This window comes from Rhagoletis zephyria, unplaced genomic scaffold, assembly GCF_001687245.7.
Source record: "Rhagoletis zephyria isolate East Lansing unplaced genomic scaffold, Rhagoletis_zephyria_1.1 Rzeph_scaffold_00034, whole genome shotgun sequence".
Taxonomy (NCBI): domain Eukaryota; kingdom Metazoa; phylum Arthropoda; class Insecta; order Diptera; family Tephritidae; genus Rhagoletis; species Rhagoletis zephyria.
The window spans coordinates 415,436-434,079 of record NW_016157118.1 but is presented as its reverse complement, the minus strand read 5'-3'; the positions used below and the strand labels follow the sequence as shown (position 1 = coordinate 434,079).

Below are 18,644 nucleotides of genomic sequence, written 5' to 3'. Positions count from 1 at the left end.
GTGGTAGATTGGGGAAGTCCAACATTGTTGTATTTCCTGCTTTAGAATCTTTTTTCTTGCGCTTGCATTTGGGGCTGGCCAGCGTGTCGTAGTCTTGCAACACGCTAAACCTGTTCCCCACAAGGGGGGGAGGTAGAATCATTGATAATCACTAACCGAATATATTTGTGGATTTATTTGTACGATCAAATGAAACACACGAAATGAAATAAGCGGTTTGTAATTATGCGTTTAGCACTAATTGACACAAGAAAGCTATCAACTGCACGAGCAGTTAGGAAACGAGTCCGAACGAAGCGAGTGTTAGTCGATGACTGGGGAAGGACCTCTTCGAGCCGTTTGATACCAAACGAGGTTTCAGACAAGGGGACTCCCTTTCATGTGATTTCTTAAATCTGATGTTGGAGAAGATAATAAGAGCCGCAGAACTGAACCGCTCAGGCACAATACTTTACAAGAGCGTACAGTTGCTGGCGCATGCCGACGACATTGATATTGTCGGTAAAAACAAGGGCTACGTCTGTTCTGCCTTGTCGGGAGTGGATAGAGAAGCAAAACAAATGTCGGGTGGCGAAAAAGGACAAGTTGAATTATCTTCTGTCATCATACAAACAGTCAGAGCATACGCGTCTTGGCACCCACGTCACTGTTGACAGTTACAAGTTTGAAAAAGTAGACGACTTCGTTTATTTGGGAACCAGCATTAACACCAATAATAATGTCAGCCTTGAAATCCAACGGAGAATCACTCTTGCCAACAAGTGCTACTTTGGGCTGAGTAGGCAATTGAGAAGTAAAGTCCTCTCTCGTCGTACAAAGATCACACTCTATAAGTCACTCATCATGCCTGTGCTGGTGTATGGCGCGGAAGCATGGACAATGAAAGCATCTGATGAGGCGGCTCTTGGAGTTTTCGAGAGAAAGATTCTGCGAAAGATTTACGGACCTTTACGCGTTGGTGATGGCGAATATCGCAGACGATTTAACGATGAGCTGTATGAGCTTTACGAGTACGATATAGACATAGAGCAGCTAATTAAAATTCAGCGGCTCCGCTGGTTTGGCCATGTCGTTCGAATGGACAGAAACGCTCCTGCTCTGAAAGTATTCAACGCGGGCCGCGATGCTGGTAACAGAGGAAGAGGGAGGCCCCCACTGCGATTGAAAGATCAGGTGGAGAAGGACTTGGCTTCACTTGGCATTTCCATTTGGCGTCAGTTAGCACCGAAGAGAAATGACTGGCGTGCTGTTTTGGACTCGGCCAAAATCGCTTAGGCGGTTTCAGCGCCAATAAAGAAGAAGATTTACTGATTTATCGAAGATTCCGTATTTCTCTAAATTACCCTTATATGGAATGTGGGCGTGGTTATTGTCCGCTTTTAAAAATTTTCGGCCATTTGGTATGCTGTACCAAGGCCAAAAACTGTGCCAAGTTTGGAAGAAATCGGTGCACTGGTTGCCATGTAACCACACATGTAACCATAAGTGGGCGTAGCTACGCCCATTTTTCGCAACTTTGTAATATTCTTATTTTTCGTCTAAAATTATTGTAAATATCAATTGTGAGTGAATAAGCTTCAGTAGTTACTAAAATATCGCAGTTTTCGTATTTATGAAAATTACCGTTATATGGGAGATAGGCGTGGTTATTGTCCGATTTGGCCCATTTTCAATACCATCCGTCCTACGCCCGAAAGAAGTACACGTACCAAGTTTCGTTAAGATGATCTTAATTTTTACTCGAGTTATCGTATGCACAGACGGACGGACGGACAGACAATAACCGCTTGATCGATTTCTGTTTTCATCCTGATCATTTATGTATACATTTGTCTATATCTATCTCGATTCGTTTTGCCTGTTACAAACAACCGTTATGTGAACAAAGTTATAATACCCTCGTGCACAAGTGCGCTCGGGTATAAAAACCGTCAACGATCCCAATTAAAAATTCAAACTTTTTAATTTAAGAATTAGAAGTTCTATTTAAGATTGATACTTTGATACTTAAAATTTTCTTTCATGATACTTTTGACCCATTTTATGGGAATTTCGGTGATACATTTCTTCTGAACGCTGCTGCAACACTGATTAGAACACCCGCCGGCATATGAGATATAACACAGCCAAAGCGGATTTTGAAGTTTGCTCCGCGGAGTTTCGTGGCGATAGATTTATTTCTATCGCTCTGCTGGGCGATGGCGGCAGTACATGCCAAAGGTGGCCGCAGGGGCGCACCCAGGAATATATTTTGGGAGGGGTTTATACTTCTGAAAATTCGCTTCAGATAAAATGATCATTAAAGTACATTTATGCAAGTTTTATGTACAGTATGTAATAAATAAATAAACTTTTTGAAGTTTCATAAATTGAATTTATTTACATAAAATTAGCAAAAAACATTTGTAACCGACTTCGAAAAAGGGGTAGGTTATCAATTCGCCGGAATAGTATGCTAACGTATAACTTTGGACCACGTTAACCGATTTCAATAATTCTTTTTTTTTATCGGAAAGATGGTACCTCGAGGGTCTTCCCGTAATTTGAAATTACTTGTTTAATATAAAGTTCTATAAACACAAGATGCGCTCAACTTTCAAAAGTAATAAAAAATTAAAAAAAAAATTGTTTTAATGTTCATTTTCCTCGAAATCTGGTTTCTGGTTTTCGAATGAGATGGTAATTTTTTACGATTGCCTAATTTTTTTAATATTTCGAATACCGAGAAAATTAAATGAACTTGAATTTTTGTAATGTAGGCAATTTTGGTGGAACGAATTCGAAGTGGGCAAATTAAATCTTCGAATCCTTGTTAAGGACATATCAGTTGTAAACTCTTTGAGGCTCAGTAAGTGAGTATGCATTGCATATTTTTAGGTTTCATTCGCAGTTACACTTTTAAGAGCTCTCAAAAAAAACGAACAATTCATATAAAATGGCGCACAAGAAATGGAATAGGAATTTTCTTCTATCAAAATTTCTTAAATCAATTTGCATCTCTCAAGAAAAAAATGCTCGTATATTTATTTCTTTAAGAAAATTTACAGCAAAAGCAAAGTACTTTATAATAAAAAATATTTCTTGTGATTTTTCTTGAGAGCTGGCTTTAGGATACAGTTTGTATTTCAGGTTATTAGCTTTAGGGGGGGTTTGAACCCCAAAACCCACCCCTTGTGTGCGCTAATGGGTGGCCGTATGTTTTTTTTACTTTCAAAGATTTAGAAGAAAACAACATATAACACGAATTATTTTTGTTGGTTGAAAAACACAGTGACGATTCGTTAAATCTGGCTTAAAGTAAAATAATTTATAATAATTCCCCCTTGCTGAATAGATTAAAACGTTACCAAGGTACTTAGAATTGCGGTTACAAGAAGTGGTGGCATTTTTTGGGAACAAAATTTCTCGGTGTAAAAATGTTCGCTAACAAGCAGAATAGATCTGTAAGTGTTTAGAATTCAACACATATTAAAAGTAAAAGTAAACAAGCCGTGTTAGCAGGGTGTTTAAATTTGCAGGCCTTAAGGGAGGAAACTGGTTACTTTTCTTAATATGCGTAAATTTAAACAAACAATTTTTAGAGCTTATCTTGTGCCTGAGATAATTGTTGACCTATTTGTATCATTTTTTCCGCTTGCGAGTGGAGATTTTCTACTGTTAAGTGCGTTTGCCTTTGGTCCAATATGCTTCCACGAACTATTTTCATTTTCACACCCTCATCATTATTTATGAGTCATTTGGTCGCACTTAATTATAAGTACATATTTATGGCAACGCGAACATGTTGCAGCACTTAAAAACAATTAAAAAGAAACGTTTTCTACGAAACCATGTACGATGTTAATTTTTCACCCCCTAGAATTTTTCTAAATGGAATAAAAAGAATCGTATTTTTTTGTTAAAAAAAAAAATTATATTTAGAACTGCCTTAAATCCCACGAAGCTTGTATTTTATATGGAGGAAAAACACTTCTTCGTAGAAATGGTATAAAATTTTGGAAAATCAATATTTTTCTAACGGAAACTCGGTTTCCCTTCAAGAGACTTCCAATAATAATACCCAATTGTTTGTTTCATCATTTTTTAATACTAATAAACTTTTATGGGTCCCTCACTGCATTCTTTGGGGACCTATAAAATTAGTTAATATTAAAAAATTTTCAAATAAACAAGTATTGTTCTTGGAAGAGGGAACGAGATTTTCTGATCGGGAAATATTGATTTTCAAGAGTTATATACCATTTCGACGAAAAAGTTTTTTTCCCGTATAAAATACATGGCTTTGAGGAAGCTCTAAATATCTTTTTTTTTACAAAAAATACGGGTATTTTCCCCCTATTTAGAAAAACTATTGGGGGTGAGAAATTACCGTTTAGAACAACCTCCCCCGCACATATTTTTGGACCAGCCTAATGCGCATACATAACTACATGGTATCCCTGTGGGGAAACGCACTAGTTCTGAACTGATTCGGTACTAGAGAATTTAGAACAATGGCTCGAACGTGTGGATCGTTAGCAACTGGCAACGCTGCATCCCTTTTTCGATAGTACCAATGCAGTAATAAATTCGCAGACGAAAAAGGTAACATGATCTTTCAAACAGTGTTTTTGGTTTTTTTCGTGGTAGCAATTTTAGGTTTTTCCGAAGAAATGTATTTTCTATTTGAAATCAAATTTATTTAAATTATTTGTAAGATATGTATGTAATTGAAACTGAGCAGTTGAAAACACGTTTACATACCTTTGGCGGTAGCTGACTGTGCAGAGGTGCTTGTTGTTATTGGATAGTTCCAAACCAGTTATAAACTCAACAGATGAGATCTAGTTCGTTCTGCATTCCTTTATCTACAATTCAGAACCATTTCTATATTCGTTTCGTTAGATCTGGATTTCTAATGAAGTTTTTGGGACTTATCACATTTTCTGTGACTACATATGTTGACTTTAGCAAATTTGCGTATCACCGAATAGAACTGAGGATATTTTAGTTTGATCTCTTAAAAAACGCTGCAATTTTAATTGTTCTTACTTCTACGTAAGTATCCTTTTTTATAAAAAGTGTACTTAGCAATTTTTCACTCTCACCTGGCGATGTGCAGTTTTGAAAATATTAAATATAATTGTTATTAAAAGTACCACAATTCGCCGCCTTTCAACTGGAGGTTATCCAGATACTATCGGACTGGTTCATTTTTGGCGATAAAGATCTAGTGTACGAATGTATACACATATATAGCACAACTTTGGGGTTTTACAATCTTGTCTCAAAGTGAAAGTCAGACAATTTGGTTTCCGATGGTCTGGTAAATGCACGAGTACATTTCAGTAATTTGCAATGTACTACACTCGAAAAACTGACTGGATTTACAAATCGATATTTGTTAGTTATAATTATTACGAAAATTAATTTGAAGATATATTAAATATTTACTGAATACTTTCTATCACTTACCGTGTTGTCCAGTATTTGTTATGATGACCCAAAAATCGATTGTCTTCTCCGGTCCTAATTCTTCATAGTCCCACTTCTTTTTCACACGCACCGCACCATTTGTTTCGACTGTCACCCAAGGATTGTCGTCACGTATTTTAAAGGTTTCCTTATCGGTCTCCTTTTCCAGTTGGAAGACAGATTTACCTTCGGTATCGCCATCTGCCTCGGTGAACTCGATACGTTTTGTCGGGCGTACCGCGCGCGTTACCCGACGCTTTTCGCGGTGATGTGAGTGCTCATTGACAGCATCGTGCTCAAAGTGTTGCATTATAAAGGAAACCGGCTCGGGAGCTAGGAACTCAAGCAATACTTTGGCTGGCTGCTTGCTTACCAAAGAAGGATAGCGTAAATCATGAGCTTCTACCTCGATCAGCAACTCAGAAGTTCGAGGTTGATCGGCCAACATAATTTCACCGGTTTGCGGCACAATGATGACAATATTGCTGGGTGCAGTCAGTCGGTAGGCAATCTTGTCGCCATCAGCATCGGTGGCTTCTACCTTACCTAGTATGGAGAAGCGTTTCCACATAGTCGTGCTGTTGCCTCCTAGCCCAGTATCCTTTTGGCCGGCAATGGCGAATTTGTATTCACTTGATTTAAATATGGGACGGTTATCATTTTCATCCATTACAGTCACCTGTATCTTCGAGACGGTCTTATCGAGTTCATCAATGTCTGAGGCTTGCACTGAAAGATCATAGTGGGCCTTTGTTTCACGATCCAATGGCCGATTTATGACTAGCCACACACCAGTATCTCCGTCGCAATCTACTAGAATGGAGTATACGCTCATCTCACTATTCGTATCAGATTTACGTGCCTGTAAAGCGAAAGCCTGATCATCATTGCCATCGATGATGGTGTAACGAATCTTCTTCGCAGCGCCACCATTACTTTCCAGCGCCGCATCACCACCCAAAGCTTGCATCAGCGGGATTCCTCGTACACGGGTGCCAGCGGGCCGATTCTCACGCACCTCACCGCTAGCGTCAAGCATTGAGCCAGGAAAGCGCAACATGTCACTGCGGTGAATCACAAATAACTGCAAATTGTGCGTATTAGTGGCATTGGGTGTCTCTTCGACCACAACAAGATTCACCGGGCGATTTACTAGTGGTGAGATATCGGATGTGGTCATCACGACGCCGTCGTCGAGCACAGTAAAATATTTGGAGTAATCTCCCGCAAGCATATGGTAAGCACCTACAGCCGTTGGTGATGGCGATGAGGACTTTGTATCCCATTTGGCTGACTCATTCACGGGCACCGTTTTGAATTTCTTAATACTAAAACCCGGGTAGGTATCGTGTGGTAGCACAAGCGAGTATTCTTTGCCAGCAGATCCGCCACTACCAGCTAACATGCGGGCAGCATTAGCCACTGAAATTCCGACTATTTTAGTTGTACCAACTCCGTCATTAGACGTGGAAGTGGTGCTCATAAGCGCCTGCGCACCATGAATTTCGGTGAGCGATCCGCAGATAGCGATGGTGAACATAAATGCGAGTGACAACGAACGCGACGTAAGGAGGAGACGCGACGCGACACTAAACGAACGATTTGAAAAAATACGCGGGTTTTTTGAAGAAAACTTAACAGAATCGCGCACCTCACTGTTATGTAGCGGATACCCCCGCCGTTGCACGAGTAAGCAACGCGCCGCCATTGTGGCAAGCGTATTACTCTTCTTTACACTTGTCCGAAGTTTTCGAGGTATTTTACAGAAATCTACACCTTGGGCTGCACTAATTGTGGGGGTTTAATTATGACGAATACAAACTTCTCCCCTTCCTTCCTTGTTTACAATTAACACATTTTTGTCACAACTGAAAATAGAAAGAAAATGAATTGCGTTAGTAATGCTTTGTTACGCATCTTGAATTGCAAATAATTAAAAATATGAAAAGCATTTTAAAAATTAGAGATGAACCGGACCGGAGCACCAGTGTTGCCGCTGACAATTTTTAGTGGTGGCCAGATTCTATTTTAGAAGTGGCTAAAAGTAGCTAAAAACTTTAGCTTTTGGCTAAAGAAAGTGGCTAAAAACTTTCACTGGATATGTAAATATTTTTTAAATTTATTTTTTCTAATTCAGGTACAAAATTATTTACATTTAATGTAAAGAACACACAAAATTTGCATACTTTAGCTTCAATTTTGTATAGATGAATATATTTCAACACATACATAAACATTTATGTAGTTTGTAGTCTTATTGCATGACGCTTCTTTGGAACCAGTATGAGTCGCGTATTCGTCTATATCTAAAGTTGTTTTAACAAATATCTTTGAAAAATATTCAAAATAAGCATAGAAAGGCCCAAAAATTTTTATTCGTGTTTACTTGTACATTTTCTTAAGCAAAAAAAGCATACTCGGCAAAAGCTTTGAATTTGGAGCGCTTTTAAACGAGGAATAGTAGTTACAATAGTAGTTGGCGGCCGATGTGGTGTAGTGGTAAGCAGCGCCTGGGTTTAAGCCCTGGTTAAAGCAACATCGCAAAAAATTCCAAATATCGAACTCATTTTCTACTGATTCTAGTGACGACTCGCTACCCGTTTCCATAAGATCATCGGGGCACATTGTTTAAGTTCGCAAGAACTTCATTACTGAGGCTAATGCTAACGGATCTTTGAAATTAATTTTTTTGAACTGCAAAAAAGAATGTTCAATGTCTGGATTTTAGACAACTACAGAATTCATATTTCTTGAAAATATTTTTACGATTATTTTACAATTAATCGATTACTTTAATTAAATGATTAATCACTACCATCCCTAGCTACGTCCGACTCATACGCACATTTACGCCGTGTCCAGCGTAAACACGGGCACGATTTTGCGGTGCGTGCGAGCACGGGACTGCCAACTATACTTAGCTAAGAGGTGACATATTGATTTTAAAAAAGTGCCAAAATGTGCCAAATAGAAAAATAAAAGTGCCAAAAAAGGTGTCATCCTTTTTAATCCTTCCCATTTAGCAATAAAACAAGAACCACATTTCTAAAACAAAAGTTCAATGCCAAAATAAGATAAACCAGTTGAATAACTTTTAGGTATTAGAATACTTTAGTTGGGAAAAAGAAGTACACACAAAGGATTCTACACAAAATTTATTGAAATATTACTATTTTTCAAAAGTGCCATTTTGGCACTTTATGCCAAATTGAAAATTTAAGTGCCGTTTGATGTAAAATAGGGCCAAAAATGGCACGGTTTGAGCCAAGTTGGCAGCCCTGTGCGAGCAACGTACAGCCCACAAAATCGTGCGTGGAATGCTGGAAGTGTCCAATTACTAACGCGATTATGCGTTAATGCGGGTGGCTACAATATACTTATTATTCGGTATGAAATGGCAGGTAAAATCTTTTTATTAGAAAATAAATTTTTGAAGGGACGGTAATCATTATGTGTAAAACAATTTATATCAGCATTTAATCATTATGTTATGATATTTATATTTTTCACTTAAAAATAATAATTAGTATCGAGTTTTATTTTTTTACTCAGCAGAAATAATTATTTTTAATATTTTTATTGAGCATTGTACCACGATTGTTTATTAGGAAAAATTGGAAAAGCAACAAAGTCATAGCGGTAGAAGTTATTGCAGCTATTTCGGAGATCACATCTCCTCATCAGACCTCTTTTTTCTAGACTTCAGCAGGGATCGAACCTGCGTAATTGATGTTCAAAGTCAGAAGCGTTAACCACTGAGCTATGTACACCCCGTAAGCTCTTGTTGCTAATTTATTTTCCTTATTCAACCAACTACTATCAAGTGCAGCTGATTTGCCGCTATTTAAACTTGCCAGCGTGGTTGTTGTTTTCAATTCTATACATCCATTTGCTTAATAAAATAAGCTCAATAAAAATATTAAAAATAAAAATTTTAATAAGCCACAATAACATTGACAAAGAAATAATTATTATTTGAATCTTATTTTTTCGATCACAAATAATGATGATATTTGTTATTTCTATCGTATATTTTGCCCATAATTAAATATCTTAACAAAGAGTTCCAAGCTGAAAGACCTCGTTTGACATACTTATGTATATGCAACTATCAAAGCACATTATCTCTTAAATTTTAATAACTTTGTTACAAAAGATGCGATCAGTAATAATATTAATATTGATTTTAAAAATGAAAATAATCATATTAAAATATCTGATATTATTGTTGGAACAAAAGCTGAGATGTTTATGAAAAGTAATGTCAATTGTTCTGAAATTCTTGAAGTTAAAACCTATATGTACATTAAAGTTTTACATAAGAGTTTTTGGACCCAATAAACTTAAGATTTGATTTCAAGCGTGAAGATATAAAACTTTTACAAATAATAACATCAGCTAAGGTAGTTTCTAACGAAGATTTACCAATTTTACATCTTCTGATAAGGTTTTCCCATCTCATTGCGATCCTGATATAATAACCACGCAGTGGAATTTACTAAGGCTAAGTGAACTTGATATTTCCAGCGATCTGGATATTGATACGTTTTCGGAAAGAGTTGATTCTATCAAAAATGGAATGAATGAAAATATCTTCATGCATCTCGCCAATTTTGTTTTTAATATTATTTCATTACCACATAGCTCTGCGGCTGCAGAACCCAAGCTTTCAACGCTTTCTTTGATAAAAACTAAACTAAGAAGTAAACTTAACATTGACAGTATCAATAGGATAATGCTATGCAAGGAACTTGTAAACAAAAATGGCCCGCACCATGTGTGGTCAGCTGCTAAAGATTCGCATGTGTAATTAATTGATTTAAATTAATTTTTAATAAATTGAACTTATTGGTACATAACATGTATGTATGTATATATATATTTCATACAACCAAAAAATGTTAAAATTTATTTATTTCTTGTCTGTTTGAAAAAGTACAAAGTACATATGTGTAGGTATTAGAGGACTGCATGAATTCATTCAAAACGGCTTATGAATTATTCATATAAAAACGATTTTGGCTTAAAATTTTTTTGAATTTGAGTGAATACCTGTTCTGATATATGTGTCGACATTACAATATTCAAACAAAGTGAAAATAAATTGAATTGAAATAAATGACAATTTTTTGTATGAATATCCAAAAACATTTTTTCTATGTACATATGTATGTATTAATGTAATGCTGCGCACCTATAATACGAACAAACTTGTTTGTAGAAAAAAACTTTTACCGAAATGAGTTTGAATGATTTGAATGTTTTTCATTATTCATTTACATTCTTCCATTTTAAGGTAGAAAAATTAAAACAAAAGGAACAGTCCAGCGCCTTCGTCTTGGTCTGCAGACTGTATCGGAGATTCAGCCGCTAAATTTAAACGTAGAATACGTGGTATGGTTAAGATAATAGAACCGATAAAAATATTGATAACAATATCGATAGCAAAATCGATAGAAAAATATCGGTAACAAAACTGATAAAAACATTGATGACAAAATCGATAAAAATATCGATAACAAAATCGATAAGAAAATCGATAGCAAAATCGATAATAATATCGATAGCAAAACAGATAACAAAATCGATAAAAAAACATATCGATAACAAAGTCAATAAATTGTATCGATAAGTTCCGAAAATATCGATACCAAAATCAGTAACAATATTGATAACAAAATCGATAAAAATATCGATAACAAAAGCGATGATAATATCGTAGCAAAATCGTTAACACAATCAATAAAAATATCGATAATAAAACCGATAAAAACATCGATGTCAAAATCGATTAAAATATCGACAACAAAATCTATAAAAATATGGACAATAAAATCTATAAAAATATCTATAACAAAATCGATAAAAATATTGATAACAAAGTCGATAAAAATATCGATAAAAAAACCGACAAAATATCGATTATTATATCGATAAGTCCCGAGAATCCCGAAAATCTCTAAAATCAAAAATTAGTTCCCAGATTGAGTCTATGTGCCTCTATATATCCTTTTCTCTACAACTACCTTTATTTTAATCTTTCTTCCTCTATCTTCATCTATACTTTTATCGGTATCCTCATCCCCATCTTTTTCTTTATATTTATCTTTGTTTTTATTTTTATGTTTATCATATTCTTCATATACATATTCCCCTTCACCTTTGCCCTTATATAAGAAAAGTGTTTAAATTTACCTTGGTCTTAATTTTTGCCTTTATCTTTACGCAACTTTGTTTTTGTTTTTATTTTTACCTTTACCTTTATCTTTTTCTTTATCTATGTACGTACTCAAACATAAATTTTGTCTCCTTCCCTCACTTCCAACGCATGCACGTGTTTGCAAAACGATGACGAAGTGATTTTGTTTGGGAAATCATTTTTGCCCATATATTTGAATCAAATAAACATACTTAGAAAATATCAATCAATACTCCCATATACCAAACGATGATCTTTTGATTAAAGAAAACAAAAAAAAAATATTCAAGCGGTTTTTGAGCATTTTGGTAATAAAAAAAAATTTAAAAATTTGTTCAAAAAATGTTTGCCTTAAAATGCTCAATATTTGTTGAATTTATATAAAATCTGTACGCGACAATTTTTCTATTGCTCCAAATCTCTATCGCGAAAAGGAAACTTTTATCTGCAAATCATAAGCTGCTGGAGCAAGTTTAAAGGCTCAAAATTGAATCCAAAATAAGCCAATGTTTACCGTTCTTTTTACGACATAAACCGAACTGGTTACTTACAAGAATGAATCTGTCGATAGATCTGGAATTTTGTCTTTGAAACGCCAAACTTTTCTTTGAAATCGCTTCATTAGTTCTCGTGCGTTTTCGTGAAGCTCTAAAAATTACAACTACAACATTTGAGCATAACCTGATACACAAAAAAAAATTGCAAACGTAACACAGAGTTTTATTTTTACTAAGGTAACGTAATTATGCAATGGAAATTGCACTGAAAATTAAAAATAACATAAAAGGAGGTCGTAACGCGTTGACACATCGAAAATTTATAACTTTTCTCGAAGAACTGGAAAGTAATTACGGAGATTTGCTTTTATATACGGAAGTATGTTGGTTCAGCGCGGTAAATGTTTGGAAAGATTTTTTAATTTAAACAAGAAGATTCTCTAATTTTTTTTAAATTGATTTTACCCCAGCTAATGAGGAACTTATTACCGCTCTAAAAAATGTAGATTTTAATTTTGATTTGGCTTTTTTATGCGACTTAACCAGTCCTTTCAGTGAGCTCAATTCGCTTCTTCAAGGGGAAAACAAGCATATCTGTGAACTAGTTTCAACCGTCACTCATTTTGGAAAATAAAAATATTAATAAGAATTTTAAAAGATAAAAACGTTTGTAATTTGAGAAAAGCCGCTGAAATTTTTGTATATAATCAAAATACAGAAAAAATTAATACAGTATTGAAATTATTGAAAGGTTATATGAGAACTATGAAAAAAGATTCGAGGACTTCAATACAATAAAAAAAATTAGATTTACGTGATTATCCACTTATATGCAACATAAGTGAAAAAACATTGCGTTAAAATAAGAATTAAAAATGATGAGGGAAGATTTTGCAAGCACTAGTGGTTTGAGAGAAATTTTTGGGAAATTTTGATGAAAAACATCCTAAAATAAAGAACGAAATATACAAATTGTACTAAATTTTTGGTTCCACATAATTGAGAATCTTCATTTTCTTTTTAAAAAATAATATTAAATGAAGACCGGCATAATCTATCTGATGAGCATATTTCTGATCTCCTTCGAATAACAGTTTATGTCAAAATAAATAAAAAATAAAAAATATAAAAATTTTGCTCTGTAATTTGAAATGAAAAAAATATATATATAAAAAAAATGTATTCATTGACTTAGCTTAAGAAAACTTATTCTTTTGGTGTTGAAGGCAAACCAACTGGCTAACTTATCTTAAATGAAAACAATCCGTGAAAAACTCTCTTTTCTTTCGAGATAGTTTAACGATTGTCTTCGTTTACGACTATAGTATCGATATTAATGATTTATACGTGACAAGATAAAAGGCACTAATTTAATTTGAATGTGAACGGCGAGACTGGAAGGCAACACGATAATGTAAAATAGAAGATTTACATATTTTACATTCACAGTATATTTTGCTTTGCTGCCTCTATGCTTAAGTGCACATTTAAGATACCTACCCCAAAATGCGCATCAAAAGCATTATTTTTAACATTTATAAGGAAACTGCTCCGATAGATGCATTCAACATACCTGCACATTGGCGATACCTGCCTTAAAAATTGTGCGACTGGTATCAATTATCAATGAAAGTATTACGTTTACCTGCACTGGCCCTACAATTACCTAATTTTACAACCTTTTATTTATTTTGCTCATCTCGCAGAACAACGAAAATGGCTATCAATTTATGTAGTTATACAGATAATTAGATAACATTCGGCAAAAATTTCGCTCGCAGTAATTCTACATGGTAAGTGCTCCGCCAATATTTGGTTTCATAGGGATTCGGATACCATCCTCATTGAAGTAGTAAAGAAAATTCGCTTAAGTGCCTTTTTCGGTTACGTGCACAAGTTTTTCGTGCAAAGAAGGATGTGCAGCTAAGCAAAATATACTGTATACATATTTTTGAGATGTCCAAGCCTACTTACACACTTACATTCATTTCTAAGTATGTACAATGTACATTGTAAATACATAGGTATGTTTTCTTCGGGTAAATATGCGGACGGTTTTCGGAGATCGATAAAATGTTTTGTATGTTTATATATAACTATATATGCGAGTATAGTAGTAACAAATGTACAAGTTAATACGTATGTTTGTACATTAAGGTGGTCAAAAATGCATGTGAAAAAAGTAATGTCGGAATTTGTATGCTCTCACCACAGAAAGTGCAATAAAGGGACCAGTAAAAAATCTTTAGTATTAAAAAATGGTTAAATAAACAAGTGTGTATTGGAGGTAGAGGTGGGCAAAATAGTTGCTTTTATACGTGACTCTTTGTGTCACGCTATATCAAGCGAGAGCGCTAGCGGTTTAGAGAGAAAAATCACGTAACTTCCATCAGCGTGCATGAGTTAGATTTTCTGTCAATCACGTCATTTTCCGATATCGAGCCCTAACCGTTAAAAATATGTGAGCGCCACTTTTTCAAAATTTTCTTTATGATGCAGAAATGTTCCTAGAGCATTTAGATCAGAGCTGGGCAATTTTTTCTCGCGAGCAACGCCAGCGCCGCGGTTCGTATACGTATATAGAAGCAAAGCAGCGAATTTCGATTCAGTCTGCTTGGAGATTTCACCAGGTAGTGTTACGCTCGGTTGTTGATTGTTTTCTTCGTAATTTTAGCAGACGCTTGCCACATTTTGTGTAGGAAATTGACAAAAAATGCCCAAAGCAAAAAGTGGTGTATTGGAGATTGCTACGATTCAAACACATAATAGTGCGACTCTATATAAGAACTACAGTTTATAGTACTTCAAAGAACCTTCAACACCCACAGTGTCTATTATGCTGTCACTCCTACGTATTTTTAATATAAGTAAACTGTATTTTTCATGTCGTGTGAATTTAAAAATATATAAAATGGGCTTCTTGCTTACGTTCACTAATTTTATAATAAGTTCCATGATTTCTTTTTTTAAAGGGTACAAATTGCATACTTTATTTTAGAAAAATTGTTTTCTATCTAAAGAAATCGATAGAGAATTATAAATGCTGGTTTATGGCCAGATATCCTTAATGAATAATATTTATAAGTTATACTCCATTTTTAGGACTATACCTATTTATATGAAAATAATAAAATCTAAGCGCCGTAACCATGTTGCCGGCTGGCATTTCAAAGATTTGATTCTAACAAAACCGTGCCCAGGTATTAAACAAATTAATTTTACCAATTTAAATTTTTTTAAATTTTACATGTACATACTAAATTTTTCGTATGCAAAAGCTTCTATAAACAAATAGTTTTAGTTACTAAAACTTCCAAGATTCATTATTCCACTATACGTATAGGCAAACTGGAACAAAAGACCCATGCACAAAAAATACCACTTTTAGTACATTTATAAAAAATGTGGCAACCATAACTGAGCGCGACACACTAATACCACGTCAAAGTGAGACTGTGTTGGTGTGCCCAGCATTGATTTAGATGCATTCCTGCATCAAAATTAAAAATTTGGGAAAAATGCCGCTTACATCTTACATATTTATGTATGTATGTATGCTTTGAACGAAAATAAAATCGTAAATTACTACTGTTAAACTTATTAACTGTAAACAGTTTTTGAAGATATTAATGCGGAAATGCAGATTTATTTGAAAATATCAGAAAACAAAAGTTGTGACAATGTTTTAAAATTTTCGGAGAAAGCTAAAGATTTCCCACTTCTTTGAAACATTTCAAGACTAATTTTAAACATAGCAGCAGAATTCTAGAAGACATACGTACACGATTCAAACAAAAATAATATAAAAAAAAAACTTTATAATATACAACGCTTTTATAAATGGACTAAAAAGTAGAAAATAATATTTCTCAGTCCCATAGAATTTGTTTTGATAACTTTCGATTTTGAAATTTTAGCAAAAGTCGTTATAACCAATTTATGAGATTGAAAATGAAAAGCGTGGGGCGCATGCAATACAAAGCATTATATTTAATTGACAATAGGCAAACTACATAACATAGACCTAAAATTTCTTCAGCGAAAGTACAAATTTGAGATCGATTTTAAGCGGTCGTTATTCATATATCCACATACATATGAACATATATTACCCTTCATATCAATTCAGGTGGCTATTATATGCGCCCCACGCTTTTCATTTTCAATCTCATAAATTGGTTATAACGACTTTTGCTAAAATTTCAAAATCGAAAGTTATCAAAACAAATTCTATGGGACTGAGAAATATTATTTTCTACTTTTTAGTCCATTTATAAAAGCGTTGTATATTAAAAAGTTTTTTTTTATATTATTTATTTTCTACTTTTTTGTCTTGTCTGTATAAAATTTTGCGATAGATATTAAAATAATTCAACGATATTAATAGAAAGGTGCACACACATGCATTTACATACATACCAATTAATTTTATTTAAAGAAATGGCGTGTGGTCTATTTCCGCTGTAGCGAACGTAGTACATAGGGCGACATCTAGATGTCATATACCTCGCCCTATTCACTACAGATGTCGCCCTATGCATAGACTTTTTATAGGAACTTTTAAAGAAATGGCGTGTCGTCTATTTCCGCTGTAGCGAACGTAGTACATAGGGCGACATCTAGATGTCATCTACCTCGCCCTATTCACTACAGATGTCGCCCTATGCACTACTTTTTTATAGGAACTTTGCAAAGCAAAGGTTTTATGGTGTCGGACACACAACATTGAAAGTTTCTGGATCCACAACATTGAAAGTTTCTGGAGCCACAACATTGCAAGTTGATAAAAGCGTTGTAATATGAGCTAATATCGTTTTAAAATAACATTGAATGAATATTTATGAATTATTTTGCAAAAAAAATTAATAGTGCGTTCATCCCAGGATAAGAGTTGGGCCAAGATTTTGTAAGAATATCTACTTGTGCGATAAAGCCTACTTATATGAAATGCTATTGCAATTGAAAAAAATGCAATTTGAATAAAATGTTCGTGAAAAAGTGTGCGTAAGCGTGCGTGATTGAAAAACTAGGCATCGTGAGCTAGGGTTGCCAACATTTTCTAAGAAATGTATAGTTTTTTTTTCAAAAAAATTTGAACAAATATTGTACACTTCAATTATATATAGTATTTTTTTTTAAGAAAAAGTGAAAATGCTTTTTAAGTGTACATCTTTTTTCTTTCTTATGCATTTCTTCTATAAAAAACATATATCTTTGAAAATATCATATGCTTTATCGCTATCAATACTTAGATTGGCGCTTACACATATGTTAGTGTTTTGGCCGAGCTTCTATAGCTAGCTATCAATACTTAAATTAATATAAATCGAAAGTTCATTTTTTATTAGTGAGACCTTCGCTTTATTTCTCTCATCTAATCATTTCAAAATCTTAATAGAAAAAACACTTTCTGTGAATGCCGAAGTTGCATGAATAGAGAGCATAAGCGAAATAATTTTAAGTAAATTTGGTAAATCTTTCTAAGTATTTTTAAAAATATTGCCATTTTTGATCTGTGGACCCTTTGTTTTAAAGTATATTTATTTTAATATTGATATTTCAGTATAAATGCCATCCATTTTAAAACATTTATTTCTTACAAAATGACTGAAATATATTTATATTTATAATTGAAGAAATATAGTATTTTTGCATACTATATTTTTTTTCATATAGTACGCAGACCCAAAAAATAGTACAATACTATATATTAAGTACAGTTGGCAACCCTATCGTGAGCGTGCCTGAACGTGATAAAAAAAATATAACAGAACGTGAGTGTGCGTCATCTACTACGCCATCAACGTGAGCGTGCGTGAACGTGAGCCCATAATCACTCACCCGCCCATCTCTAATTGGAAGTCTCCTGAAGAGAAGTTTTCCGATCGAAAATATTGATTTTCATGAATTCTATACTATTTCAATGAAAAGTGGTTTTTTCGCCATATCAAATACATGGAAAACTTTGAGCGCTTTGATTTCCAAAAAAAAAGTAGAACAAATATAAAAATATAGAACTTTGATAGCGCTTTGATTTCCAAAAAAAAAAAAAATTAGAACAAATATAAAAATATAGAACAATCCGAGGGGGTGAGAGCATTAAAATTCCGATTCTACTTTTTGGACCACTCGTAGCTGACGTAGTGAAACGAATACATCAAATCGATTAACTAGGTCCGGATGGACGGGGAGATCTTTAAAGCCCTAAGCTTCTTAACGGGAAAAGAGAAATAAAATTAATTTTTAAAAATTAAAAAGAGATTTTGTATCTAAAATAATTTTAATAAAATACAGAATTATTTAAAAATTTTAATAAAATACGGAACTATTTTAAAATTTTAACCACTTCATAAATTTGGGTAAGAAAAGGATAGTTGTCTTCGCCATTTTTGGGAAATTTAGTTATGAATGTACATATATCTTAGACTGAGCATATTCTCCTTATCAAGCTTATTAATTGCATGATGAAATCTTCAAAAGCGAAAGTTTTTAAT

At 34.0% G+C, this 18,644-nt stretch overlaps 1 protein-coding gene across 6 annotated transcripts in view; it reads right to left on the bottom strand.

The window, feature by feature from the left end:
- The window catches only part of LOC108364849 (neural-cadherin-like), a 539,754-nt gene that overhangs the window by 330,949 nt on the left and 190,161 nt on the right, over nucleotides 1-18,644 (bottom strand). For all 6 annotated transcript variants that reach the window (XM_017618713.1, XM_017618702.1, XM_017618720.1 and 3 more), the window contains one exon: nucleotides 5,455-7,322. In XM_017618713.1, coding sequence (XP_017474202.1) covers nucleotides 5,455-7,162 — 1,708 coding nt within the window. In that variant the 5' untranslated portion in view covers nucleotides 7,163-7,322. The remainder of the gene's footprint in view (nucleotides 1-5,454; nucleotides 7,323-18,644) is intronic.